The 27,875-nt window shown below is 40.3% G+C and overlaps 1 protein-coding gene across 1 annotated transcript in view; it reads right to left on the bottom strand.

Annotated features, from left to right (window-relative positions):
* Positions 1-27,875, bottom strand: part of BAIAP2L1 (BAR/IMD domain containing adaptor protein 2 like 1) — a 435,923-nt gene that overhangs the window by 313,771 nt on the left and 94,277 nt on the right. Inside the window, exon 2 of the mRNA XM_053694428.1 lies at positions 8,904-8,979. Within this exon, the coding sequence (XP_053550403.1) occupies positions 8,904-8,979 (76 nt within the window). The remainder of the gene's footprint in view (positions 1-8,903; positions 8,980-27,875) is intronic.

The raw sequence follows: 27,875 nt of genomic DNA, 5'->3' as shown, positions 1-27,875 counted from the left end.
CTGCTGAGGCTTCGATACAAGGTAATTACAGAGGTAAAACGTGTTTAATTATAACAGTATTGGTTATGCAAAACTGGGGAATTGGTAATTAAGGGATTATCTTTTAAAACAACAAAAATTCTGGTGTTGACTGTCCCTTTAAACACTTGCATTACTGCTAATTCACATCATCTTTAAGAGATAATAGCCATCACTTTACAATTATAAGGGATCTCAAAACCACATTTTTTCTTTCATCATTCAGATTTTAAACAACTAATTTACTTCTATCATCAATTTACATTCTCTTGGTATCTTTTGTCATAAAGCAGGGACATAAGCTATATAGGAGGGGTTTTGCAATAATGCTATCCATTTACAACAGTTATAGATGGTAGCACTATTTCCTGCCATATTGTGCTCTAGATACCTACCTAAACAAGACAGAATATCAGGAGTACAAAGCAAATTTGATAGTAGAAAAAGGTTTGGTCTTTCATATCCCTTTAACTCTTAATGAATGTTTAATATAATCCATCTATCAGAGTCTCTTGAAAACTAAATCAGGCTGAAACATCAGCCCTGTACACAGCAAAACAGGATACCCACAGAGCTTTAGATTAGACAAATATTTGGTTGTTTGAAAAAGACACAAGAACGCAAATTGAGCCATGTTTATAAAAGAATTAAAGATTCCACCAACACGGCTTAGTATCCAGGAAATAATGCAAATTCAACTGGCCAAATACTAAGGATAATATTTCAATGTATTTAAAAAAAGGTATTCAAAACAGGGAGAGAGGTTTCTTATTAACTCTTTTGTTGCACATTTATCATTGCCAGGCTGACAGGGTTTATAACTTGTGGGCAGCATTTCCAGGCAACCAATCCTTTTAGAGTAAAGCTTGTTAAATCACCCTATTCAAATCAATCTGGCGTGATTTTAATCTTCCACCCCTGAGGTGTGTGGCGACCGTTTAGGAAGCAGCAGATTGAAACGCTGCTTCATAAATACCAGCTGCAGCCAAAATCAACCTTTGATAAATCTGCCCCTCTTGGTTTCTTTGTACATTCCTAAAGACAAGTGGTTATTTATACAATGATTCCTGGCTTCTGAGTGCTGCATTTTTACTGTCTAAAAGAACTAATAGGAGTGTTTGACATGTGCCACTGCAATGCAATGGCCATCCTATACTATAAAAGGTCAAGTGTGTTTGTCCGAAGCGGTCATGCGCAGTAGAGACAGCACGAGGACAAACACACCTGGCCTTACAGTCCCTAAGTCTCTGCAGTGCGAGCAGAAGTGGGCGTGACCGAGCGTGAGGGCCGTGAAGGGGGCGTGGCCACGTGTGAAGGGGCGGGGCCAGGCGGGGGGATAGAGAGAGCGCAAAAGAGGGGGAGGAGAGAGCGCAAAAGAGGGGGAGGAGAGAGAGCGCAAAAGAGGGGGAGGAGAGAGAGCGCAAAAGAGGGGGAGGAGAGAGAGCGCAAAAGAGGGGAGAGAGAGAGAGCGCAAAAGAGAGGGGGGAGAAAGAGCACAAAAGAGAGGGGGGAGAGAGAGCTCAAAAGAGAGGTGGAGAGAGAGAGCTCAAAAGAGAGGGGGAAAGAAAGAGCAAAAGAGAGGGGGAGAGAGATAGAGCAAAAGAGGTGGGGAGAGAGAGCGCAAAAGAGGGGGGAGAGAGAGCGCAAAAGAGGGGGTGAGAGAGAGCGCAAAAACATAATTTATGCTTACCTGATAAATTCCTTTCTTCTGTAGTGTGATCAGTCCACGGGTCATCATTACTTCTGGGATATTACTCCTCCCCAACAGGAAGTGCAAGAGGATTCACCCAGCAGAGCTGCATATAGCTCCTCCCCTCTACGTCACTCCCAGTCATTCGACCAAGGACCAACGAGAAAGGAAAAGCCAAGGGTGAAGTGGTGACTGGAGTATAAATTAAAAAATATTTACCTGCCTTAAAAACAGGGCGGGCCGTGGACTGATCACACTACAGAAGAAAGGAATTTATCAGGTAAGCATAAATTATGTTTTCTTCTGTTAAGTGTGATCAGTCCACGGGTCATCATTACTTCTGGGATACCAATACCAAAGCAAAAGTACACGGATGACGGGAGGGATAGGCAGGCTCTTTATACAGAAGGAACCACTGCCTGAAGAACCTTTCTCCCAAAAATAGCCTCCGATGAAGCAAAAGTGTCAAATTTGTAAAATTTGGAAAAAGTTTGAAGCGAAGACCAAGTTGCAGCCTTGCAAATCTGTTCAACAGAGGCCTCATTCTTGAAGGCCCAAGTGGAAGCCACAGCTCTAGTAGAATGAGCTGTAATTCTTTCAGGAGGCTGCTGTCCAGCAGTCTCATAAGCTAAACGAATTATGCTACGAAGCCAAAAAGAAAGAGAGGTAGCGGAAGCTTTTTGACCTCTCCTCTGCCCAGAGTAAATGACAAACAGAGAAGACGTTTGTCGAAATTCCTTAGTTGCCTGTAAGTAAAATTTTAGAGCACGGACTACATCCAGGTTGTGCAGTAGACGTTCCTTCTTTGAAGAAGGATTTGGGCATAAAGAAGGAACAACAATCTCTTGATTGATATTCCTGTTAGTAACTACCTTAGGTAAGAACCCAGGTTTAGTACGCAGGACTACCTTATCCGAATGAAAAATCAAATAAGGAGAATCACAAGGTAAGGCTGATAATTCAGAGACTCTTCGAGCCGAGGAAATAGCCATTAAAAATAGAACTTTCCAAGATAACAACTTTATATCAATGGAATGAAGGGGTTCAAACGGAACGCCCTGTAAAACATTAAGAACAAGGTTTAAACTCCATGGTGGAGCAACAGTTTTAAACACAGGCTTAATCCTGGCCAAAGCCTGACAAAAAGCCTGGACGTCAGGAACTTCTGACAGACGTTTGTGTAACAGAATGGACAGAGCTGAGATCTGTCCCTTTAATGAACTAGCAGATAAACCCTTTTCTAAACCTTCTTGTAGAAAAGACAATATCCTAGGAATCCTAACCTTACTCCAAGAGTAACCTTTGGATTCACACCAATATAGGTATTTACGCCATATCTTATGGTAAATCTTTCTGGTAACAGGTTTCCTAGCCTGTATTAAGGTATCAATAACTGACTCAGAAAACCCACGTCTTGATAAAATCAAGCGTTCAATTTCCAAGCAGTCAGCTTCAGAGAAGTTAGATTTTGATGTTTGAAGGGACCCTGTATCAGAAGGTCCTGTTTCAGAGGTAGAGACCAAGGTGGACAGGATGACAAGTCCACCAGGTCTGCATACCAAGTCCTGCGTGGCCACGCAGGTGCTATTAGAATCACTGATGCTCTCTCTTGTTTGATTCTGGCAATCAATCGAGGAAGTAAAGGGAAGGGTGGAAACACGTAAGCCATCCTGAAGTCCCAAGGTGCTGTCAGAGCATCTATCAGGACTGCTCCTGGATCCCTGGATCTGGACCCGTAACGAGGAAGCTTGGCGTTCTGTCGAGACGCCATGAGATCTATCTCTGGTTTGCCCCAACGTCGAAGTATTTGGGCAAAGACCTCCGGATGAAGTTCCCACTCCCCCGGATGAAAAGTCTGACGACTTAAGAAATCCGCCTCCCAGTTCTCCACTCCCGGGATGTGGATTGCTGACAGGTGGCAAGAGTGAGACTCTGCCCAGCGAATTATCTTTGATACTTCCATCATAGCTAGGGAGCTTCTTGTCCCTCCCTGATGGTTGATGTAAGCTACAGTCGTGATGTTGTCCGACTGAACCCTGATGAACCCCCGAGTTGTCAACTGGGGCCAAGCCAGGAGGGCATTGAGAACTGCTCTCAATTCCAGAATGTTTATTGGCAGGAGACTCTCCTCCTGACTCCATTGTCCCTGAGCCTTCAGAGAATTCCAGACGGCACCCCAACCTAGAAGGCTGGCGTCTGTTGTTACAATTGTCCAGTCTGGTCTGCTGAATGGCATCCCCCTGGACAGATGTGGCCGAGAAAGCCACCATAGAAGAGAATTTCTGGTCTCTTGATCCAGATTCAGAGAAGGGGATAAGTCTGAGTAATCCCCATTCCACTGACTTAGCATGCACAGTTGCAGTGGTCTGAGGTGTAAGCGTGCAAAGGGTACTATGTCCATTGCCGCTACCATTAAGCCGATTACCTCCATGCATTGAGCCACTGACGGGTGTTGAATGGAATGAAGGGTGCGGCAAGCACTTTGAAGTCTTGTTAGCCTGTCCTCTGTCAGGTAAATCTTCATTTCTACAGAATCTATAAGAGTCCCCAGGAAGGGAACTCTTGTGAGTGGAACGAGTGAACTTTTCTTTTCGTTCACCTTCCATCCATGTGACCTTAGAAATGCCAGCACTAACTCTGTATGAGACTTGGCAGTTTGAAAGCTTGAAGCTTGTATCAGAATGTCGTCTAGGTATGGAGCTACCGAGATTCCCCGTGGTCTTAGTACCGCCAGAAGAGCACCCAGAACCTTTGTGAAGATTCTTGGAGCTGTAGCCAATCCGAATGGAAGAGCCACAAACTGGTAATGCCTGTCTAGGAAGGCAAACCTTAGGTACCGATAATGATCTTTGTGAATCGGTATGTGAAGGTAAGCATCTTTTAAATCTACAGTGGTCATGTACTGACCCTCTTGGATCATAGGTAAAATTGTCCGAATAGTCTCCATCTTGAACGATGGAACTCTTAGGAATTTGTTTAGGATCTTTAAGTCCAGGATTGGTCTGAAAGTTCCCTCTTTTTTGGGAACCACAAACAGATTTGAGTAAAACCCCTGTCCCTGTTCCGATCGTGGAACTGGATGGATTACTCCCATTAACAAGAGCTCTTGTACGCAGCGTAGAAACGCCTCTTTCTTTGTCTGGATTGTTGACAATCTTGACAGATGAAATCTCTCTCTTGGAGGAGAGTATTTGAAGTCCAGAAGGTATCCCTGAGATATTATCTCTAGCGCCCAGGGATCCTGAACATCTCTTGCCCAAGCCTGGGCGAAGAGAGAAAGTCTGCCCCCCACTAGATCCGATCCCGGATCGGGGGCCCTCAATTCATGCTGTTTTAGGGGCAGCAGCAGGTTTCCTAGTCTGCTTGCCCTTGTTCCAGGACTGGTTAGGCTTCCAGCCTTGTCTGTAGCGAGCAACAGCTCCTTCCTGTTTTGGTGCAGAGGAAGTTGATGCTGCTCCTGCTTTGAAATTACGAAAGGAACGAAAATTAGACTGTCTAGTCTTGGCTTTGGCTTTGTCCTGAGGCAGGGCATGGCCTTTACCTCCTGTAATGTCAGCGATAATCTCTTTCAACCCGGGCCCGAATAAGGTCTGCCCTTTGAAAGGTATATTAAGCAATTTAGACTTAGAAGTAACATCAGCTGACCAGGATTTTAGCCACAGCGCCCTGCGTGCCTGAATGGCGAATCCTGAATTCTTCGCCGTAAGTTTAGTAAGATGTACTACGGCCTCCGAAATGAATGAATTAGCTAGTTTAAGGACTCTAAGCCTGTCCGTAATGTCGTCCAGAGTAGCTGAACCAATGTTCTCTTCCAGAGACTCAATCCAGAATGCCGCTGCAGCCGTGATCGGCGCAATGCATGCAAGGGGTTGCAATATAAAACCTTGTTGAACAAACATTTTCTTAAGGTAACCCTCTAATTTTTTATCCATTGGATCTGAAAAAGCACAGCTATCCTCCACCGGGATAGTGGTACGGTTAGCTAAGGTAGAAACTGCTCCCTCCACCTTAGGGACCGTTTGCCATAAGTCCCTTGTGGTGGCGTCTATTGGAAACATTTTTCTAAATATCGGAGGGGGTGAGAACGGCACACCGGGTCTATCCCACTCCTTAGTAACAATTTCAGTAAGTCTCTTAGGTATAGGAAAAACCTCAGTACTCGTCGGTACCGCAAAATATTTATCCAACCTACACATTTTCTCTGGTATTGCAACTGTGTTACAATCATTCAGAGCCGCTAACACCTCCCCTAGTAATACACGGAGGTTTTCCAGTTTAAATTTAAAATTTGAAATATCTGAATCCAGTCTGTTTGGATCAGAACCGTCACCCACAGAATGAAGCTCTCCGTCCTCATGTTCTGCCACCTGTGACGCAGTGTCTGACATGGCCCTAATATTATCAGCGCACTCTGTTCTCACCCCAGAGTGATCACGCATACCTCTTAGCTCTGGTAATTTAGCCAAAACCTCAGTCATAACAGTAGCCATATCCTGTAATGTGATTTGTAATGGCCGCCCAGATGTACTCGGCGCTACAATATCACGCACCTCCCTCTGAGCGGGAGATGTAGGTACTGACACGTGAGGCGAGTTAGTCGGCATAACTCTCCCCTCGTTGTTTGGTGAAATTTGTTCAATTTGTACAGATTGACTTTTATTTAAAGTAGCATCAATACAGTTAGTACATAAATTTCTATTGGGCTCCACTTTGGCATTGCAACAAATGACACAGGTATCATCCTCTGAATCAGACATGTTTAACACACTAGCAAATAAACTTGTAACTTGGAAATACAATTCAATTAGAATAATATTAAAACGTACTGTGCCTTTAAGAAGCACAGAAGATCTATGACAGTTGAAAATTAATAAATTGAAACAGTTATAGCCTCAATCCTTGTAAATAACACAACTTTAGCAAAGGTTTAATCCCATTAGCAAAGATAACAAATTCTGAAAGCAGGAAACAAATTACAGAATAAACGTTTTTTATCTCAGTCAAACTATAATTCTCACAGCTCTGCTGAGAGAAATTACCTCCTTCAAAATAAGTTTTGAAGACCCCTGAGCTCTGTAGAGATGAACCGGATCATGCAGGGAATACAATGAGTTGCTGACTGAAATATTTGATGTGTAGTAAAAGCGCCAAAAAAACGGCCCCTCCCCCTCACACACAGCAGTGAGGGAGAACAGAAACTGTCAGAAAACAGATTAAGCAACTGCCAAGTGGAAAAATAGTGCCCAAACATTTATTCACACAGTACCTCAGCAAATGAAAACGATTTTACATTCCAGCAAAAGCGTTAAACATAATCTCTAGTTATTAAACAGCTTTATGTATTTCTTACAGTGTAATTCTAGTGAAGTACCATTCCCCAGAATACTGAAGTGTAAAGTATACATACATGACATTATATCGGTATGGCAGGATTTTCTCATCAATTCCATTGTCAGAAAATAAAAACTGCTACATACCTCTATGCAGATTCATCTGCCCGCTGTCCCCTGATCTGAAGTTTACCTCTCCTCAGATGGCCGAGAAACAGCAATATGATCTTAACTACTCCGGCTAAAATCATAACAAAAACTCTGGTAGATTCTTCTTCAAACTCTGCCAGAGAGATAATAACACACTCCGGTGCTATTTTAAAATAACAAACTTTTGATTGAAGATATAAAACTAAGTATAATCACCATAGTCCTCTCACACATCCTATCTAGTCGTTGGGTGCAAGAGAATGACTGGGAGTGACGTAGAGGGGAGGAGCTATATGCAGCTCTGCTGGGTGAATCCTCTTGCACTTCCTGTTGGGGAGGAGTAATATCCCAGAAGTAATGATGACCCGTGGACTGATCACACTTAACAGAAGAAAGAGGGGGGGAGAGAGAGCGCAAAAGATGGGGGGAGAGAGAGAGCGCAAAAGATGGGGGAGAGAGAGAGAGCGCAAAAGATGGGGGAGAGAGAGAGAGAGCGCAAAAGATGTGGGAGAGAGAGCGCAAAAGATGGGGGAGAGAGAGAGCTCAAAAGAGAGGGGGAGAGCGCAAGGGGTGGGACCACTGTACCCTGCAAAAAATGGCCCGGGTGAACTGGCTTTAGGACTAGTTACTGTTATAAATGATAATTTAAAGGGACAAGCTACACTATTGTTATTGTTTAAAAATATGGATAATGCCTTTACTATCCATTCCCCAGCTTTGTACAACCAACACTGTTATATTAATATACTTTATAACATTTAAACCTCTAAATTTCTGCCTGTTTCTAAGCAACTACAGGCAGCCTCTTATCACACGCTTTTTTATTTGCTTTTCACAACAGGAGACTGCTAGTTCATGTGGGCTATATAGATAACATTGTGTTCATGCCCGAGGAGTTATTTAAGAGTTAATATAACAGTACTAAATTCAAGTCAATAGATAATAAATAAAAAAAGTCATGTGATCAGGGGGCTGTAAGAAGATGTTTAGATACAATGTAATCAGACGTTAAAAGTAGATTAATATAACTGTGTTGGTTGTGCAAAACTGGGGAAAGGGTAATAAATGGATTATCTATCTTTTAAAACAATAAAAAATTCTATTGTAGACTGTCCCTTTAAGTACAAACACAAACTGCCTGGAAAGAGTTTTATATTGTATTTTTGTACTATGTTTTGTGTGTTGTCTTTCAAATTAAATAAACAAATTAATAGACACAAGTAAAGAATAAATAAAAACACAGGAAGATTAAAGGGACAGTCTACTTGAAAATGTTTGTCTTCAAAAGATAGGTAAACCCTTTATTATCCATTCCCCAGTTTTGCATAAACAACGCCGTTCTATTTATACACTTTTTACCTCTGTGATTATACCTTGTATCTAAGCCTCTGCAGACTGCCCCCTTATTTCAGCTCTTCTGACACTTTAGCCAATCAATATTTGGCAATACGGGAGTGAGCACAATGTTATCTATATGGTACAATAACAGTGTCTAACTGTGAAAAACTGTCAAAATGCACTGAGATAAGAGGCAGCCTTCAAGGGCTTAGAAATTAACTCATAAGCCTACCTAGGTTTAGCTTTCAACACAAATACCAAGAGAGCAAAGCAAATTTGATGATAAAAATAAAGTTTAAAATCACATGCCCTATATGAATCAATTAAGTTTAAATGTTGACTAGATTGTGCCTTTAAAAACAGAAAAATCAACTTACCAGATACTGCCTTTTCATAGCTTTTGCCTAAATTAACAAGGTTCCTTAGCCCAGGGTTGAATTGATCCATAACATTCTAAAATAAAACAAAGACATTAATGTCACCCATACCAAATACATATTTTACACACAAATTTAAAGGGATACTAAACAGTATGAGATTATAATATAAAATATTGAATTATCTGTAGTTAAAAAAAATTTGCCCATTTTCTAGATGTTAAATTCTTCTTCAAACTGTCTTTGCTGAAAATTTACGAGAAAAATTGATTTGAGACCACTGTAGTTAGCCAACTAATGACTGGACGTTACCTACAAAGGAAGGCGGAGTCGAGATGCTTTAGAGTCCCCCCCCACACACACACACTTTTTTCTCTTTATCACCCTTCTCCATCATTTCTCCCCTATTTCTATTCTATTTTCTTTCTTCTTCCATACTCCCTTTATGTTAATCCTTTAGTATTGTATTATGTTCATAAAGGTTTGCATCAGATAATCTCCATAGATGATTTGCTAAGATAATATAGCTGATATGTCTACTTAAAGGGGACAGGAAATCCCAAAATGTTATTTCATGATTTGGATAAAACATACAAAATTTTAAAACAAACTTTCCAATTTACTTCTATTTTCAATTTTTCTTGTTATCCATTGCTGATGGAGCAGCATTGCAGTATGGGCAGCTAGATAAACATATCTAGTTAGCCATACGAAGAATGACCGAATAAACATGTCCAAGACCGAACTACTTCTAATTATCCCCTCTAACTCTACTCCAGTTTCTAATTTTTCTATCACTGTTGGCGGCACCACTATCTCCCCATCACCCCAAGTCCGCTGCCTCTGAGTCACGCTTGACTCAAATCTGTCCTTCATTTCCCACATCCAATTGCTCTCTTCATCCTGCCGCAACCACCTACGAAATATCTAAAAAATGAGTCAGTTTCTAAGTGCTGAAACTACTAAACAGCTAATCCACTCCATGGTAATTTCCAGACTTGACTACTGTAACAACTTACTAACTGGCCTCCCTCTCTCCCGCCTCTCTCCCCTCCAATCCATCCTAAATGCATCTGCCAGGCTAATCCATCTCTCTCGACGCTCTGTTTCTGCTGCACATCTCTGAGTCCCTTCACTGGCTCCCCATTCACAATGGCGTTAAATTCAAAATTCTCACCCTGACCTACAAACATAGATATTGACGGCAGATAAGAGCCATAGGCCCAGCAAGTCTGCCCGACCTTACCTAACAGTATAAACTTATCTAGTTCGTAGGATAGCCTTATGCTTGTCCCATGCATTTTTAAAGTCCCCTACACAGTGTTTGTTGCTACTACCTCTTGAGGAAGTTTATTCCATAAATCAATCACTCTTTCTGTAAAGAAGAAGTGCTTCCTCAAATTACTCCTGAATCTACTACCCTTTAGCTTGAGCTCATGACCCCTTGTTCTTGAATTTTCCATTTTATGTAAAATACCCACAGCCTCAGTTTTACTAAACCCTTTAATGTACTTGAAAGTTGCTATCATATCACCTCTTTCCCTTCTCTCCTCTAAGCTATACATATTTAGGTCATTGAGCCTATCCTGGTAAGTTTTATTTTTTAGACCATGTACCATTTTGGTAGCCCTCCTTCGCACAGATTCAAGTTTGTTAATATCCTTCTGAAGATATGGCCTCCAGAACTGCACACAATACTCAAGATGAGGCCTAACTAATGATCTATAAAGTGGCATAAGAACCTTACTATTTCTGCTGCAAATACCTCTACCAATACAACCAAGCATTCTGCTAGCCTTACTCGCAGCATTACTACATTGTTTACTAAGTTTTAAATCATCTGAAATAATAATTCCCAAGTTCTGTTCCTCATCTGTAACAGTCAGTAAAGTGTCATTGAGTCTGTAATTAACATTTGGATTTTTCTTCCCTAAATGCATTATTTTACACTTTGCTGTGTTAAACTTTAGATCCCAGTCGTTTGTCCAATCCTCCAATTGTTGTATATCACTTCTCATTTTGTCTACCCCCCCTGGAACATCCACTCTGTTACAATTTTTTGTATCATCTGCAAAGAGACATACTTTCCCCTGTAGCCCTCACCAAAGCCCTCACCAATGCTGTCCCACCCTACCTGTCCTCACTTAACAAATATACTCCTGCCCGCCCCCTAAGATCCAACAATGACCTGCTTCTTGCGTCCTCTACCATCACCTCCTCTCATGCTAGACTACAAGACTTCTCTCGGGTGGCACCAACCCTCTGGTACGCACTTCCTCGTGCTGTCAGACTTGCCCCTAACCTCTCCTTCTTTAAACGTTCCCTAAAGACCTTTCTGTTCAGGGAAGCTTATCACCCGACTTATTAACAAACTAACTTCACTTAACTAACAGTTGCCCTCTATCTCCTCACTAATATCATTCTCTCCTTTGCAGTCCCCACCTTCCGTTTCCCATCCTCCTACCCATCTAGATTGTAAGTTCCCACAGGAATAGGGCCCTCATTTCCCCCTGTATTTGCCTATACAATTTTGTCTTTTATCATATTGTTTCTCCATTGTACTGTTATCCTTGTACCCATGGGCAGCGCTGCGGAATCTGTTGGCGTTTTATAAATAAAGAATAATAAAAAAAAAATAATAAAATCCTCCGATCCGGACCTCCCTATTTGGGGTTTCCTAAATAAGGCATACAGGCAAATGAAAGTATAATATAAAATAACCTTTATTCTTCCATGTTTAAAAACTCTGTGTGCAGAGTTTTTAAACATGGAAGAATAAAGGATATTTTTATTATATTTTAGTTTGTATGTATGCCTTCTTCTGGATACCGCTAAGAAGGAGGTCCAGACCTTAGGTTTGTCTTTGTTTGTTTGCATGCATCACAGGGTTCGGCTATCCCCAATCTCCCTTCCGATACACAGACCAGCCAATCAGCAGATGCTGAAAAGGGATGGACACCAAAGAAGACAACACAGGTGAGCTTGCAACATATATTCTATGTTTTATAGCTAGTTAGCTAATCACAAGAGACAAATGTGTGCAGCCACCAATCAGCAGCTAGCTCCCACTAATGTAGGATATGTGATTAAAAGTTTTACTGTAGACTTAATACAGATCCCACTGAGCAGTTCAGCAAATCCCTTGTGAGGATTTTGGAGGATGGTAGTGGAAAGGGGATTCTCAATAAAAGAGAAAAAAGCGATTTGATGCCTGATCATCCAAGTGTACCCTTCTACTACCATCTTCCAAAAATTCCACAAGGATAGTAAAAAGACCCCTGGAAGACCCATTATTGCTGGTATTAATGGTGTCACAGATAGACTTTTGGAATACATAGACTTATACCTCCAAAAATACGTTATCCATTTGCCATCGTATATCCGTGACACCACTGATCTCCTCAATAGACTCAGCTCCTTCAGTCGCAGGGGTCCTTATCTATGGCTCACCTGTGACGTTGGAGCATTGTATTCAAATATCCCTCATGATATTGGGATACGAGTGATACAATCATTCTTAAATGACGACATATATGCCATCTTTACAGAAAGAATTTCTGATAACGATAATAGAATTCATCCTTAAACATAATTATTTTCAGTTCCTTGACGATTTCTACCTGCAGGTTATGGGCACGGCCATGGGCACCAAGTTCGCACCCAGCTTTGCCAACCTTAATATGGGGGCCTTTGAAGAGCACTTCATTTACAACTCTAGCTGGGCGCAGAGCCTGGTGTTCTATGGCCGATATATTGATGACCTGCTATTTATCTGGGATGGAACCTCACAGGAGGCTGAATTATTTGTTAAACATCTGAATAATAATGATATGGCCCTCACATTTACCTATAACATCCAGCCACAGAAAATTTAATTTTTGGATGTCCCGTTATAGTGGTGATTTGAGGGTAATGTTTGTACGTCAACTTTTTTCAAGAAGGTTGATAGTAACAACTTTTACATTTTACAAGCAACCACTTGAGAAGTTGGAGGACAAACATCCATTTCAGTCAATTTAATAGAATCAGGAGAAATGGTAGCACTTTACAGATTTATGACGAACAATCATCCATTCTAGTGGAGAGATTTCTAGCAAAGGGATATCCTTCCTCTCTCATTAAGAGTAGTCAAGAGAGAGCAAGAGATCTAAACAGAACTTTAATGTTTAAAGGCAAAACAACAACAAAAAATTTGACTACTATACAAGATTCTGAAGATGTCCACAACCAAGGTTTATAACACAGTATAACTCCAATCATAGAGCTACTAAAAAGTCACTGACCAAACATTGGCACATCTTACAGAAAGACCCTGTCCTTAAACAGATATTACAAAATCAACCATCGTTAACTTTCAGGAGGGCACCTACCCTCAAGCAAAAGCTTGCACCAAGTAAGATAGTAATGTCCAAAAAAATCAAGAGACAGTCATTCAAAAATACATCTTTAGGGATTCATAGATGTGGCCACCCTAGATGTTCTATGTGTAAATACATTATACCAAAAACAGTTACTGTTACTGCAAATGCTACGGGAGAGGTATTTAAGATTAAAAGTCGCATTACCTGCAATACATCTTTTGTAATAAATGCATTGACTTGCAAATGTGGCCTACAATATCTAGGCCACACGACTCGAAAAGTTTGCACAAGATGGAGCGAACATTAGCGAAATGTGAAAAAGAAGTTACTTAATCACAGTGTGCCTAGACATTATGTACAGACACACCATGGAGAACCTTGTAGTTATTACATCACTCCCATTGAACATATTCCACCATCTCACCAATATAATAGATATATCAAACTAAGACAGAGAGAAACTTTTAGGATCTATAAGTTCCAATCTCTCTTTCCTAAAGGTCTCAACGAAGTAATAGACTCTGCCGCTTTCAATTAACTGTAATGGTTCTTTGTACACTGGAGTTTATGTGTATATATTTCACATATTTTTAGACTGTTGTTCCTTATATTGATATTATAATGGTGTTAGATACACAACACTTTTTATCACATCCTTGTTAGATTAAGGATGCACAAACATACACTTTATTTATTATTAGGGTAATCTAGAATTGACCCCTTTTTTCACATGGTCAAGAACCACATTTAATATATATTTTCTATTTTCTTATTATTATTATATTATTCTCTTATTTCCCATTTATATAGAAATGATATTTGGATTGCACTACCTGTATCTAATAAGTCCTATGGGGTGATAATAGCCCCACCACTCAATTATACCATTCACATATCCATTGGTGTTAGTATAGGATTTGTTTTGTTGTGGGGGGACTGTGTTTGAACACACATTGCTTGGTTATCACCTGGCTATTTTTCTTGGGGTGCAGCCCCCTCATACCAATATAAAATATTCTATTGGATCCTCATTTCACGGTTAGTACCATATTTGATAGAGTTTTGTTATCTCTCTTATTCATCATCATGTGTTTGCATTGGATAGATATGTCTCTGATCATTCATATCTCCATTTATTTGTACCACATTTCACATTGTGCATTTATCACTATCACACCAATACACATTGTAATTTATTACACACAGTCACTGTAAGCTATGTCACTTATCTCTTGACATATGATATATCTAGACCTTTAGTGCTATTTTGTGAGAAGTTGTGTGCATCAGATGCACTACATCATTTTTAGTGTCATCACTGATGACTTTTCTACACGTATTTGTTTATTGGGAGGATCATTGTAATTCTCTTTGACCGCAATCGGATATATTTTTACTTTCCGTTCCTAGTGTGTTAAACACTTGTTTTCTGATGTCGTATTGGTTCTCCAATAGTAGGGTAGGACTTTTTCACACCCACATAAATGCTTCAGTGTAAACCAATGGTATAGGACCATTATACATGCCTATATTTTAGTTCCCCTCTCTCAGAGTGTGACGTTATTACGTAGTCAAATGATCCACCATTTTGTTGTTGTTTTGATTATGCAGAGACGTTCTTATTGGTGGCAGTTCCACTGACGTCACTTCCGCAACCATTCCGATACTATCACGGACTAAATTATATGTACATACGCAAGTTTACTTTTTCATTTTAAATATAAATTCCAAATACTCCCTTTAGATAATTTAGGTATAAATACCAAAGATATACATCTGCTAACATTTCAGTGATCGTTCATATTCACATATTCTCACTAGAGAGTTTGATATGTTAGAAGCCACATTTGAACTAAGATAATGACATTATAGGATTAATAATATAACATATTTAACAAAAGTGGTACATTAACTCTACATCACAGAATTATATACTATATAAAGACTTACTCCAAATGTGAAATATATACTATAAACAAAGGGTTAAAATGCTGAGAATCTATCCCTTAGAGGGAGACTCCCAGGTGTATGTTATTTTCTTAATTACATTGATTGGTAAGGTTGGTGTATATATAAGAACTATGATCAGTATACTTTTTATGCCTGATGAAACAGCGTTGGTGCTGAGAAACGCGTTGCATGTTAATAAGGAGGGTCACTTTATGCCCTACCTTATGGTTCCTGCTTTTATTGTTTTAATAAATTTCATTTTTATCTTACATTGGAACCTTTACCATTTGTCATACTTTTACCAATCATCCCCACTGGGACTGGCTCTGCTTTTTGTGGAGGTCTCTGTGTGCCTTTTGCTGCTTGCGACTTGTGGAGCTTCTCTTGTTGGCAGTCTATTCCAGCTCTAGGATATTAGAGCCAAAGGTGTTCCTGCACACACAGTGGAAAGTTCAGCAAGCTGGGCTGCTGTTGATCACCCAGTCCGCGCCTGATAGCACTGTCTGAGTGCTCCACTAAAATGTAAGAACCCTGTTGTGGGTGAATATAAGCCGTTTAATCTGCTATACTGGTACACACAAGCGCCTCTCTTTTCTTCCCCTTCTTCTAATGTAGGATATGTTTGTATTCTTTTTTTTAAAAAAAGGATACAAAAAGAACAAAGCACATTTTAAAAATAGAAGGGATTTTAAAAAGGTGTCTTAAAATTGCATGTTCTATCTCACTCAAGCAAGTTTAATTTTGACTTTCCTATCCCTTTAAGACAACATTTAGAGAGTATATGTACAACTTGGAAAACATAACTTATTGTAAACATATATAACCACTATGTTTTGTACTTGAAAAGTACTGCATGCTAACAGTTTTTAAATAAAGTTATTTAAAAATAATAATAATAATAGGGGGGAACTTCCGGGTGGCGGCCATGATAGGTTGCAAGACTGAGTACTGCTTCGAGCCATAGCATATATTTGCACAAGACTACCACTCTAATGCTCCGCTAAGTATTACACTTTGCTAAATATTATACAGCAAAGAAAGCTTTTTCGAATTACACTACTATTCTTGGGCTTGATGCAGGATTCAGACTACCGGAACACTTTAAAAGGTTTTCGGCCAACCACCTAACCCCCCAGCAGGGCACATATGTGTCTCTGTCGTTAAGGAGTAATGACACTGCAAGAACTATTCCCATGGTATTATAAAGCGTTACTTCGTTAACCTGCCTTACATTTGTTACATCATGGAGACCGATATATATATTTTGGAGGAGCTTCCCTGACTACTTGAATCTCACAGCGCTGCCTTTGAAGAAAACCTGCACACAGCATTTAATATTAGAGAAGATTATGCTTCCCATCAACTCCTACAGCCTGAGCAGGTCTCAGTGAAATATGGCAATTGTGGTTCTATGGAGCTCCAGCACTTGCTACCCGCCACTAATGAACCTCAGAGGGACTCTTACAAAGCTCACAGTCCAAGATGTCAGGGCTTAACTACTGGATGATAATATAGAAAGCTGTATTGCCCGGTCGAGAGATGATGAAATCTATGGAGCTAGTGGTATCTTAGATATATGGCACTCGCTATCTTCACCTATTAATCATCAGAGAGAAACTAAGCTTCCCGTCGCAGAGCCTGCAGTTTTGATAGCCAGTGCTGAACAGATAGCAAGTGAAACAATGGGCTGTAATACCCGATTGAAGGCTTGTGAAGATTCTATTCCTGCGACCCGATATGAGGAGTCAGGAATCAAGCATCTGTGGGGACTCCTACACGGGACTTTACCAGAATTAAATACATGCACCCGAAAATAAGGTACTTTGAAGGAATAGCGGTAATACCTACCACCCTTCCCTGTACAATCTTACTGCATCTGAAATGGAACCTTGGAGGACAGACTAGGGCCGTTTGCAAGAATCAACCTACCATCTTTCCTATACAGTTTTCCTGCATCTGAAATGGGACTCTGGTGATCTATTTCAGACTGTTTTTTTGAGATTATGACAAGAACCTGTAGTCACACGGTCTGTTCTATTGTAATGCATTTGTTTTTCGTGTTCCTATATGGCTGTTAAATTAATTATCATAAGAAGATCTTCTCAGAAAAGGTGTCAAAACCCTTTAAATACTAAACTATAAACTATGAGAATGCTCCTAATGTTATTCTAGTTTAAAGGGACATTATACACTAGATTTTTCTTTGCATAAATGTTTTGTAGATGATCCATTTATACAGCCCATACAGTTTTGTTTTTTTTGTTGTTTTTTTTTAAATGGATAGTTTTGCTTATTTTTAAATAACATTGCTCTGATTTTCAGACTCCTAACCAAGCCCTAAAGTTTTAGGAGAATACCGAGTTATACCTACTCCAGCTTGCTTCTGTTTGTGTAAAAGGTCTTTTCATATGCAGAAGAAGGGGGAGGGGGGGGAGTGTCTGCTGTTTTTGCTTTACAACCACTTGCAGTGGGTGTTCTAGTAACCTTTTAAACAGAGCTAAATTAGGAGCTTCTAAGTAAGTTTTTAAATGATTTTATATTGGATTTTTATATCAGTATCTGTGCATATTATTCTTTATAGTAGTGTCTATTACATGCAGTTATATCAAAATTGGTGTATACTATCCCTTTAACTATGTGTCTATTTGCAGCCTGTATATGTCCACTTTTGGATCCCATAGTACCTACTCTCTTAGGACACTTTACTAGATCCATAGTTTCAGATTCTTTGCACTCTTGATGACCCTTTAGCCGTTTGCGGTTTACCAATTTCTACTTTGGCATGCTCACACCTAAAACATTGATATACTTATATACTCTATTACATAGTAGCAAGCTTATAAGACCACCTCTTTATTTACACCCGAGAACATACTATATTCCTTAAAGGGACACTAAACCCAAATTTTTTCTTTAATGATTCAGATAGAGCATGTAATTTTAAGCAACTTTCTAATTTACTCCTATTATCAATTTTTATTCATTCTCTTGCTTTCTTTATTTAAAAAGCGGGAATGTGATGCATAGGAGCCGGCCCATTTTTGGTTGAGAACCTGGGTTATGCTTGCTTATTAGTGGGTAAATGTAAGCCTCCAATAAGCAATCGCTATCCATGGTGCTGAACCTAAAATGGGCTGGCTGCTAAGATTTACATTTCTGCTTTTAAAATAAAGATAGCAAGAGAACAAAGAAAAATTGATAATAGGAGTAAATTAGAAAGTTGCTTAAAATGTCATGCTCTATCTGAAACATGTTGGGTTCAGTGTCCCTTTAAGCAATACTTTGATTTCTAGCGATTTAAATTTTTTTCACTCTGGGACGGTGCCTTGCTGTCAGGGACCGGGACAATAATGCCGATTTCCTAACTTCAGCATTTAGGTGCTTGTTAGACTTTCCCAAATTTATCAGCATCTACAGATTAAACACTAGAGCCACATATATAACTCTTACACCTTTTATAAAATTAAACATCTGTTCATACAGGTTTACCCACTACCTCCATTGCATGCTTAAGGTATGATTCTGGCTATCGTTTGGTCTATTGCTAATATTCTGTAATAGTGCACATTTAGGAGTTTAACAAAAACAAAATGTATGCCTACCTGATAAATTTCTTTCTTTCTTTCTGGATATGGAGAGTCCACGATCTCATCAATTACTAGTGGGAATATCACTCCTGTCCAGCAGGAGGCGGCAAAGAGCACCACAGCAGAGCTGTTAAGTGTCACTCCCCTACCCATAATCCCCAGTCACTCGACCGAAGGGAAATGGAAAAAGGAATAACACAAAGGTGTAGAGGTGCCTGAGGTTTAGTAAAAAAAAACAACTGTCTGAAATTAAGGGTGGGTTAGTGGACTCTCCATATCCGGAAAGAAAGAAATTATCTGGTAAGCATCAATTTTGTTTCCTTTCCTAAGATATGGAGAGTCCACAACGTCATCAATTACTAGTGGGAACCAATACCCAAGCTAGAGGACACAGATAACTAGGGAGGGAGAACAAGACAGGCAGACCTAAACAGAAGGCACCACCGCTTGAAGAACCTTTCTCCCAAAAGAGGCCTCGGCCAAGGCAAAATTATCAAAATTGGAAAAAATACATAGCGAGGGCCGAGTTGTAGCCTTGCAAATCTGTACCACAGAAGCTTCACTTTTGAAAGCCCAAGAAGAGGAGACAGCTCTTGTGGAATGAGCTACCTGTAAAAAAAGAATTATAACCCGCCCAACATTAAAACCCACGACCCACACACTCAACCCTACTCTAAAACCCACCCAAACCCCCCATAAAAAAAAAACCTAACACTAACCCCCTGAAGATCACCCTACCTTGAGCCGTCTTCACCCAACCGAGCCTAAGTCCTCAACGAAGCCGGGCAAAGTGGTCCTCCAGACGGGCAGAAGTCTTCATCGAATCCGGGCAGAAGAGGTCCTTCAGACGGGCAGAAGTCTTCATCCAGGCGGCATCTTCTATCTTCTTCCATCCGACGAGGAGCGGCTCCATCTTGAAGACATCCGACGCGGAGCATCCATCCAGATCGACGACTACCCGACGAATGACTGTTCCTTTAAGTGACGTCATCCAAGATGGTGTCCATTGAATTCCGATTGGCTGAATTCTAAAGTAGGAAAAAATTCTATTGGCTGATGCAATCAGCCAATTGGATTGAAGTTCAATCCGATTGGCTGATCCAATCAGCCAATAGGATTGACCTCGCATTCTTTTGGCTGTTCCAATCAGCCAATAGAATGCAAGGTCAATCCTATTGGCTGATTGCATCAGCCAATAGGATTTTTCCTACCTTAATTCCGATTGGCTGATAGAATTCTATCAGCCAATTGGAATTCAAGGGACGCCATCTTGGATGACGTCATTTAAAGGAACCGTCATTCGTCGTTAGTCGTCGGTCAGGATGGATGCTCCGCGTCAGATGTCTTCAAGATGGAGCCGCTCCTCGTCGGATGGAAGAAGATATAAGATGCCGCCTGGATGAAGACTTCTGCCCGTCTGGAGGACCCCTTCTGCCTGGATTCGATGAAGACTTCTGCCCATCTGGAGGACCACTTCGCCCGGCTTTGTTGAGGACTTAGGCTCGGTTGGGTGAAGACGGCTCAAGGTAGGGTGATCTTCAGGGGGTTAGTGTTAGGTTTTTTTAAGGGGGGGTTGGTGGGTTTTAGAGTAGGGTTGGGTTTGTCGGTGTTGGGTTTTAATGTTGGGGGGTTGTATTTCTTTTTTTACAGGTAAAAGAGCTGATTACTTTGGGGCAATGCCCTGCAAAAAGCCCTTTTAAGGGATATTTGTAGTTTAGTGTAGGGTAGGGCTTTTTTTATTTTGGGGGGCTTTTTTATTTTATTAGGGGGATTAGATTAGGTGTAATTAGTTTAAAATTCTTGTAATTATTTTTTATTTTCTGTAATTTAGTGGGGTTTTTTGTACTTTAGTTAATTTTATTTAATTGTAGGTAATTGTAGTTAATTAATTTAATTTATTTAATTGTAGTGTAGTGTTAGGTGTAATTGTAATTTAGGTTAGGATTTATTTTACAGGTAATTTTGTATTTATTTTAGCTAGGTATTTATTAAATAGTTAATAACTATTTAGTAACTATTGTACCTAGTTAAAATAAATACAAAATTGCCTGTAAAATAAAAATAAATCCTAAAACAGCTAAAATGTAATTATTAATTGTATTGTAGCTATCTTAGGGTTTATTTTACAGGTAAGTATTTAGTTTTAAATAGGAATAATTTATTTAATTATAGAAATATTTATTTAGATTAATTTAAATAATATTTAAGTTGGGGGGGGGGTTGCTAGGGTTAGACTTAGGTTTAGGGGTTAATAAAATGAATATAATGGCGGTGGTGTGGGGAGGGCAGATTAGGGGTTAATAAATATAATGTAAGTGGTGGCAGGGTCTGGAAGCGGCGGTTTAGGGGTTAATAAGTATAATGTAGGTGGCGGCGGTGCAGATTAGGGGTGTGTAGATTCGGGGTACATGTTAGGGTGTTAGGTGTAGACATTTCCCATAGGAATCAATGGGAAATCGGGCAGCAGAGAACATAAGCTTTCACTGCTGTCAGACTCCCATTCATTCCTATGGCATTAGCCGCCTCCAGGGCGGCGGATTGAAAACCAGGTACGCTGGGCCGGAAAAGTGGCGAGCGTACCTGTTAGTTCTTTGATAACTAGCAAAAGTATTCAGATTGTGCCGAACTTGCGTTCGGAACATCTGTAGTGACGTAAGCATCGATCTGTGTCGGACTGAGTCCGACGGATTGTATGTTACGTCACTAAATTCTACTTTTGCCGGTCCCTAGCCTTTGATAACTAAGGCGAATCAGGCTCGCCACAAATACGCTGTGGAATTCCAGCGTATTTGCGGTTAACAGCTTGATAAATAGAGGCCATAGGATCATAAGGTTCAGTAACATCTCACGGAAGGATTCATAAAGAGAAAATGAAGAGTAAAACCCTCGACAACCGGAAGATCAGGACAAGAAGCCCGGGCCCCACAAATGTTTAGATTAAACAACATTCCAGGCAAATAAATCCTTTGTCTGATAACAAAAAACAGACCTCCCAGGGAAAAAAATCCAGAATAACCCGGATAACAAAAGGAAGAAGCCCTTGCAAGTCCCAACCCAAAAGGGAAGAGACCACCACTTGCAGGAGCCCAACATTCCAAAGAGCCAGGGCCATAAAAGGACACTAGATCTAACAGGCGTCCAATCACCATTAACATGACTGTGCTTGAAAAGTGCGGCTAATCCCCCTAAGGGATACAAGACGCTTCTCATTTTATCAACCTCAAAAGAAGGAAAGGCTGAGTAGACCTCGCCGGGGATCGAACTAGCAACCCTTGGTTCGCTACAGTACAGAGTAGCCACAGAGCATTAGAATGCTGAGCTAGCTGTCCAGCTAGCCACGAGCTCCAGACACAAGGGGAACCGAGAGGACAAGTCACCCGAACAGAGCAACATCAAGCCTCCACATCACCTCTGATTCAAAGTCAGAGAACAGTAAAACATGGGTTTGGATGCCACCTGGATGGCAATACCTGAACCATATGAGTGGAAAACCACTAGGACCTCTTCTATCCCAAGAAGGAGATGCAGAGCATTCCCAACACCGGAGAAGGACTCCCAACCGGATCTCAAAAAGATCTGATTGTCTAATGTTCCGAAAAGGGAACAACCAACTCGCAAAGGGAATCCAAGTCCCCCGAAGGCGACCCATCCACAAGGAGAACGGACAATCCAAGAGGTCTCAATGAAGAAGAGAAGCACTAAAGGAACAAGTCCAAAAAGGACAATTTCCTAAAGCAACACCGGCCCGACCGGCAGAAAAGAGGCGCTAAAGCCTCTGATTTTCCCACCACATGGGAAGGAATACTCTAGGTTCCGAGGGTATCGGAAGCAACAGAGAGTGATGCAGCAAAATTCACTGACCCAGTCACCAAAGAGATGGCTATTTAGGACTGAAGAAATCCAGAGAGCCGCACGGACCCGCAAGTCCTCTTGAGAATGCTTAGCTGAAACTTGTAAAACAAATAACAAGAAACATAAATAATGTTAATAGCACTCGGCACCCCAACCTGACCAGCAAGTTAAAAGGCGCCACGTCTCTGAATAAGCCGCGAGACAGAAGATCTGAACCCAAGCAGGACCAGCCTGCAAGCAGGGTTATAACTGCCAAGCTGCCTCAGAGATGCAGGAAAAAAAAAACAGACAAACATGGGACTAACGTGTCCTGAACAACTTCTGTAGAAGCAAACAGCAACTATCGATCCCAGAGAAAGTTCCCACATGAAAAACATAGTATGAAAAATAAGTCATCCTTACCGGATAAAATAAAGTAACAGGCAAGTCAAGGGTTAAAGCCCAAGAAAAACAGAAGGATCCACAGGACCAGCCTAGCAGAAACCCTGTTCTTCCAACAAAACTGGGAAGGATCTCGATAACAAGAATTAAAGGAGATTACTTCATCCCCCATGTTTAACGAGATGAGCCATTCGAAGGAGGAGACTAGTGAGTCCCATAACTGAGAAGGATAGGGTCCCCAAACAGCTCAAAAACGTGTCTGAGTAGAACACGAGGGCGAGCCACCCTGTAACGAAAGGCACAACACTTAGGAACAGTTACACCTGCAGGGAACTGCGCATACCCTCCTGTGGCCGAGAAACCTGGGGCAATCGGTCACAAACACAATCGCAAAGAAACATCTGGATTTTGTAGACGTGCAAGCACCAAAAGTATGTAGAAGCAAAAACGTGCCACAACCTCTGGGAGCGAACAATCCACCCTCCGAGGAGGAAAAAACATAACTTGGGTTACCCGCATGTGTAGTAGTAAGGAGCGGCAGGGAACTTGCCTCCCGGAGGACAGGGACCCCTGAGGCGGATGCTCAGCAGTCACTTGAATCCCCAAGTCAGAGGAACAAGGCGCTCTAGAATGGCCTAAAGAACATACCTGACTGACCTGAGTCAATGGGGCCAATTTGCATTCGCCACAAGACGAAGAATCTGAATCAGAAATATCTCAACATCTGTATCCTCCAAACCTGGATAAAGGATACCAAAAAAATTTACTAAATATAAAACAATTTAAACGACACTTGACACCCACAATGGCTGGGGCACTCACCACCTCCTATAAGCCAGAAACCAGCGGACTAGAATTTTCCTTCGCCACACAATTAGGAATGTGGAAATGGGAGACCAGAACGGTAACACGCCCGGTCCCAAGGTGAACCGTACAGTCAGAAAAGCGCGCCCGACCGTAAGGTTGCGTCACTTCGAAAGGCCGTTATGTTCCAAAAGCCACAAGCCCAGTTAACACTACACATAAGCAGATTGAATCGCATAACAAACATGATTAGAAAAAACCCTGTTCAATAATCCCCCTCAGGAGATATTAACCCTTGATTCCAAGATACTAAAGGAGTACCACTGAGACCCTGTATTTTTCATGCAAGTTCGTAGGAACAAATGAGTTACAGTAAAATCATGAAGAAGTAAAATGAAATGATCTTACCGGAATCTATGCCGTGGAACAGGAACACGGCCCTTCAAGTGTGACGGATAGTAGCCTCGCCTCCGCCATGGACTTGAGAGAAGAAAGCAGGCAAAGAAGCAAAGTTCGACAACGCCGATTGCTTGTGGAGTTGTTAAAATGAGTCGGGATGGTTTCGCAGAAATACTCTTCCTGCATCTCCAGACTCTAACTTTCATCCAAGCCTGGACTGAGAGACTGACAGGATAACTTAAAACTCCTGTCCCATGTCGAAGAGTACTACCCTCCATAAGAGACGAAAACAAACTTCTGATACTTCTCTGCCAACCTCTATTAGAAAACAATGTTTCTGAATCAGAAAAGATGCGTTACCTGTGGTGTTACTGCTTGTAGATATTTTATCTTTAGAATTGTGTGAGTGTGATTTAAACTTATTAAATTTTTTTGGTCATGCGTACACCACATTAACCCCTTAAGGACCACAGCACTTTCTGACTGTTTGGGACCAAGGATATTTTTAAATTTTTGCGGTGTTTGTTTAGCTGCAATTTTTCATGTACCCACACATATTATACACCATTTTTTCTGACCATTAAATGGACTTTCTAAAGATACCATTATTTTCATTATATCTTATAGTTTACTATAAAAAAATATATAAAATGAGGAAAATTTTTAGGAAAAAAAACCCCCACTTTTTCTAACTTTGACCCCTAAAATCTGTTGCACATCTACAACCACCAAAAAACACCCATGCTAAATAGTTTCTAAATTTTGTCCTGAGTTAATAAATACGCAATGTTTACATTTTCTTTGCTTTTTTGCAAGTTATAGGGCAATACATAAAAATAGCACTGTTTGCTATTTCCAAACCATTTTTTCCCCAAAATTAGCGATAGTTACATTGGAACACTGATATCTGTCAGGAATCCCTGAATATCCCTTGACATGTATATATATATATATATATATATATATATATATATATATATATATATATATATATATATATATATATTTTAGAAGACAACCTAAAGTATTGATCTACCCATATTGGTATATTTCATGCCACCATTTCACCGCCAAATGCAATCAAATTAAAAAAAAAAAAAAAAAAAAACACTTTTTCACAAACTTTAGGTTTTGGCACAAATGGTTGTAAATGCTTCTCTGGGATCCCCTTTGTTTAGAAATAGCAGACTTATATGGCTTTGGTGTTGCTTTTTGGTAATTAGAAGGCTGCAAAACGCCGCTGTGCACCACACGTGTATTATGCCTAGCAGTTAAGGGGTTAATTAGGAAGCTTGTAAGGTTAATTTTAGCTTTAGTGTAGTTTAGTAGAAAACCCAAATTTTTTTTAAAAACAAATATCTATTCTGCTGTGAAAAATCCCCCCTTAGACCCAAACCTCCCTGATCCCCCCCCCCCCCAAAACAGCTCTCTAACCCTCACCCTCTACCTGTCTGCCAGTACCCAGTTTGTCACAGATGTGGTTTTTTTTTAGTTTTTTTTTTTTTAGTTTTTTTTCTGTAGTGTAGCTGCCCCCCTCAATAGCCAAACCCCCACCCCTCCCCATCACTAAGATAACCCCCCTCCCTCCTCTATCCCACCTTACCCTTAGCAACAAGCACATTGTCCCATAGTGTAGCTTCCCACCCGCTCCCACCCCCTGCACGGGATCCCGCCCCTCTTCGATGACCTCCGCGCATCGATGGCCGCCCAACCGCCTCCCACCCACCAACGATCATGGCCATCGATGTCTTATGCAGAGAGGGCCACAGAGTGGCTCTCTCTGCATCGGATGGATACATTTTTTTTATTGCAGGATGCCTTAATATCGAGGCATCACTGCAATAGCATTAAAGCGGCTGGAAGCGATCAGGATCGCTTCCACCGCTTTCAAAGACCAACGACGTACAGGGTACGTCCTTGGTCATTAAGGACATTTTTTTGTAGGACGTACCCTGTATGTCGTTGGTCCTTAAGGGGTTAAAGGACCACTCAATGCAGCAGAATTAAATAATTAAAAAGTACATAAACAATGATTCAACACCTACTAAATAAGCAGTAGATTTTTTTCTGACAAATTATTTTTTTTCTCCCATTCTCCAGCCCCCTGTATCATGTGGCAGACACCAGCCAATCACAGACTAGTGTACGTATACCCTGTGAGCTTGTGCACATGCTCAGTAGGATCTTGATCCCCAGAAAGCGAGAATATAAAAAGACTGCAAAAATGTATAATGGAAGCAAATTGGAAAGTGTCTTAAAACTGCATGCTCTATCTGAATCATAAAGTTTATTTTGACTTGTGTGTCCCTTTAAATAAACTTCCCTAGCTCTCAGATAGTCGGAAAACGTCAGATTTTTAACACCTTGCATCAGCTACATCACTATTCCACAAATAATCAAGTTGTTTATTTTGTAAACTATTTTCATATGAGTTCATATTTTCAAAGGAGGCCGATAATAAATAAAAAGATCTTTAAACCCACATTCCTTTATCATCAATATGGCATATAGCTAACTAAACACTTAGATAAGAGAAATATGTTCAGACCTTTTACCCCATCTGAGAAGTTATGCAGGTTACGCCCTTTACTACATAGAGAGATGGAATCGTGAATTTAAAGGGACACTGAACCCAATTTTTTTCTTTCATGATTAAGATAAAGCATGCAATTTTAATCAACTTTCTAATTTACACCTATTATCAATTTCTTCGTTCTCTTGCTATCTTTATTTGAAAAAGGCATCTGAGGTTTTTTTTGGTTCATTACACTGGACAGTACTTTTTTTATTGGTGGATGAATTTATCCACCAATCAGCAAGAACAACCCAGGTTGTTCACCAAAAATAGGCCGGCATCTAAACTTACATTCTTGCATTTCAAATAATGATAGCAAGAGAATGAAGAAAATTTGATAATAGGAGTAAATTAGAAAGTTGCTTAAAATTGCATGCTCTATCTGAATTACGAAAGAAAAAATTTGGGTTCAGTGTCCCTTCAACATACTGTAAATAACACATTGACAAAAGCGCAACAAATAATTTTCAAAAGTCAATACATTACTAGAGATTAAAGGGACAGTAAACACCAGAATTGTTGTTGTTTAAAAAGATAGATAATCCCTTTATTACCCATTCCCCAATTTTGCATAACCAACACAGTTATAATAATATACTTTTTACCTCTGTGTTTACCTTTTATCTAAGCCTCTGCAAACTGACCCCTTATTTCAGTTCTTTTGACAGATTTGCATTTTTAGCCAATCAGTGCTTGCTCTTAGGAGCTTCACATGCCTGAGCTCAATGTTATCTATATGAAACACATGAACTAACACCCTCTAGTGGTGAAAAACTGTCAAAATGCTTTCAGATTAGAGGTGGCCTTCAAGGTATACGAAATTAGCATATATACCTACTAGGTTTAGCTTTCAACTAAGAATACCAAGGGAACAAAGCAAAATTGGTAAAAAAAATAAAATTATAAAAAAGTAAATTGGAAAGTTGTTTAAAATTACATGCGCTATTTAAATCATGAAAGTTTTTTTTTTACTTGACTCTCCCTTTAAAGTGACATGAAACCCAAAATTGTTCCTTCATGATTCATACAGAGAATACAATTTTAAAAAGGTACAGTCTACTCC

Source organism: Bombina bombina, chromosome 11 (assembly GCF_027579735.1).
Source record: "Bombina bombina isolate aBomBom1 chromosome 11, aBomBom1.pri, whole genome shotgun sequence".
Taxonomy (NCBI): Eukaryota; Metazoa; Chordata; class Amphibia; order Anura; family Bombinatoridae; genus Bombina; species Bombina bombina.
This window is presented reverse-complemented; position numbering and strand designations above follow the sequence as displayed.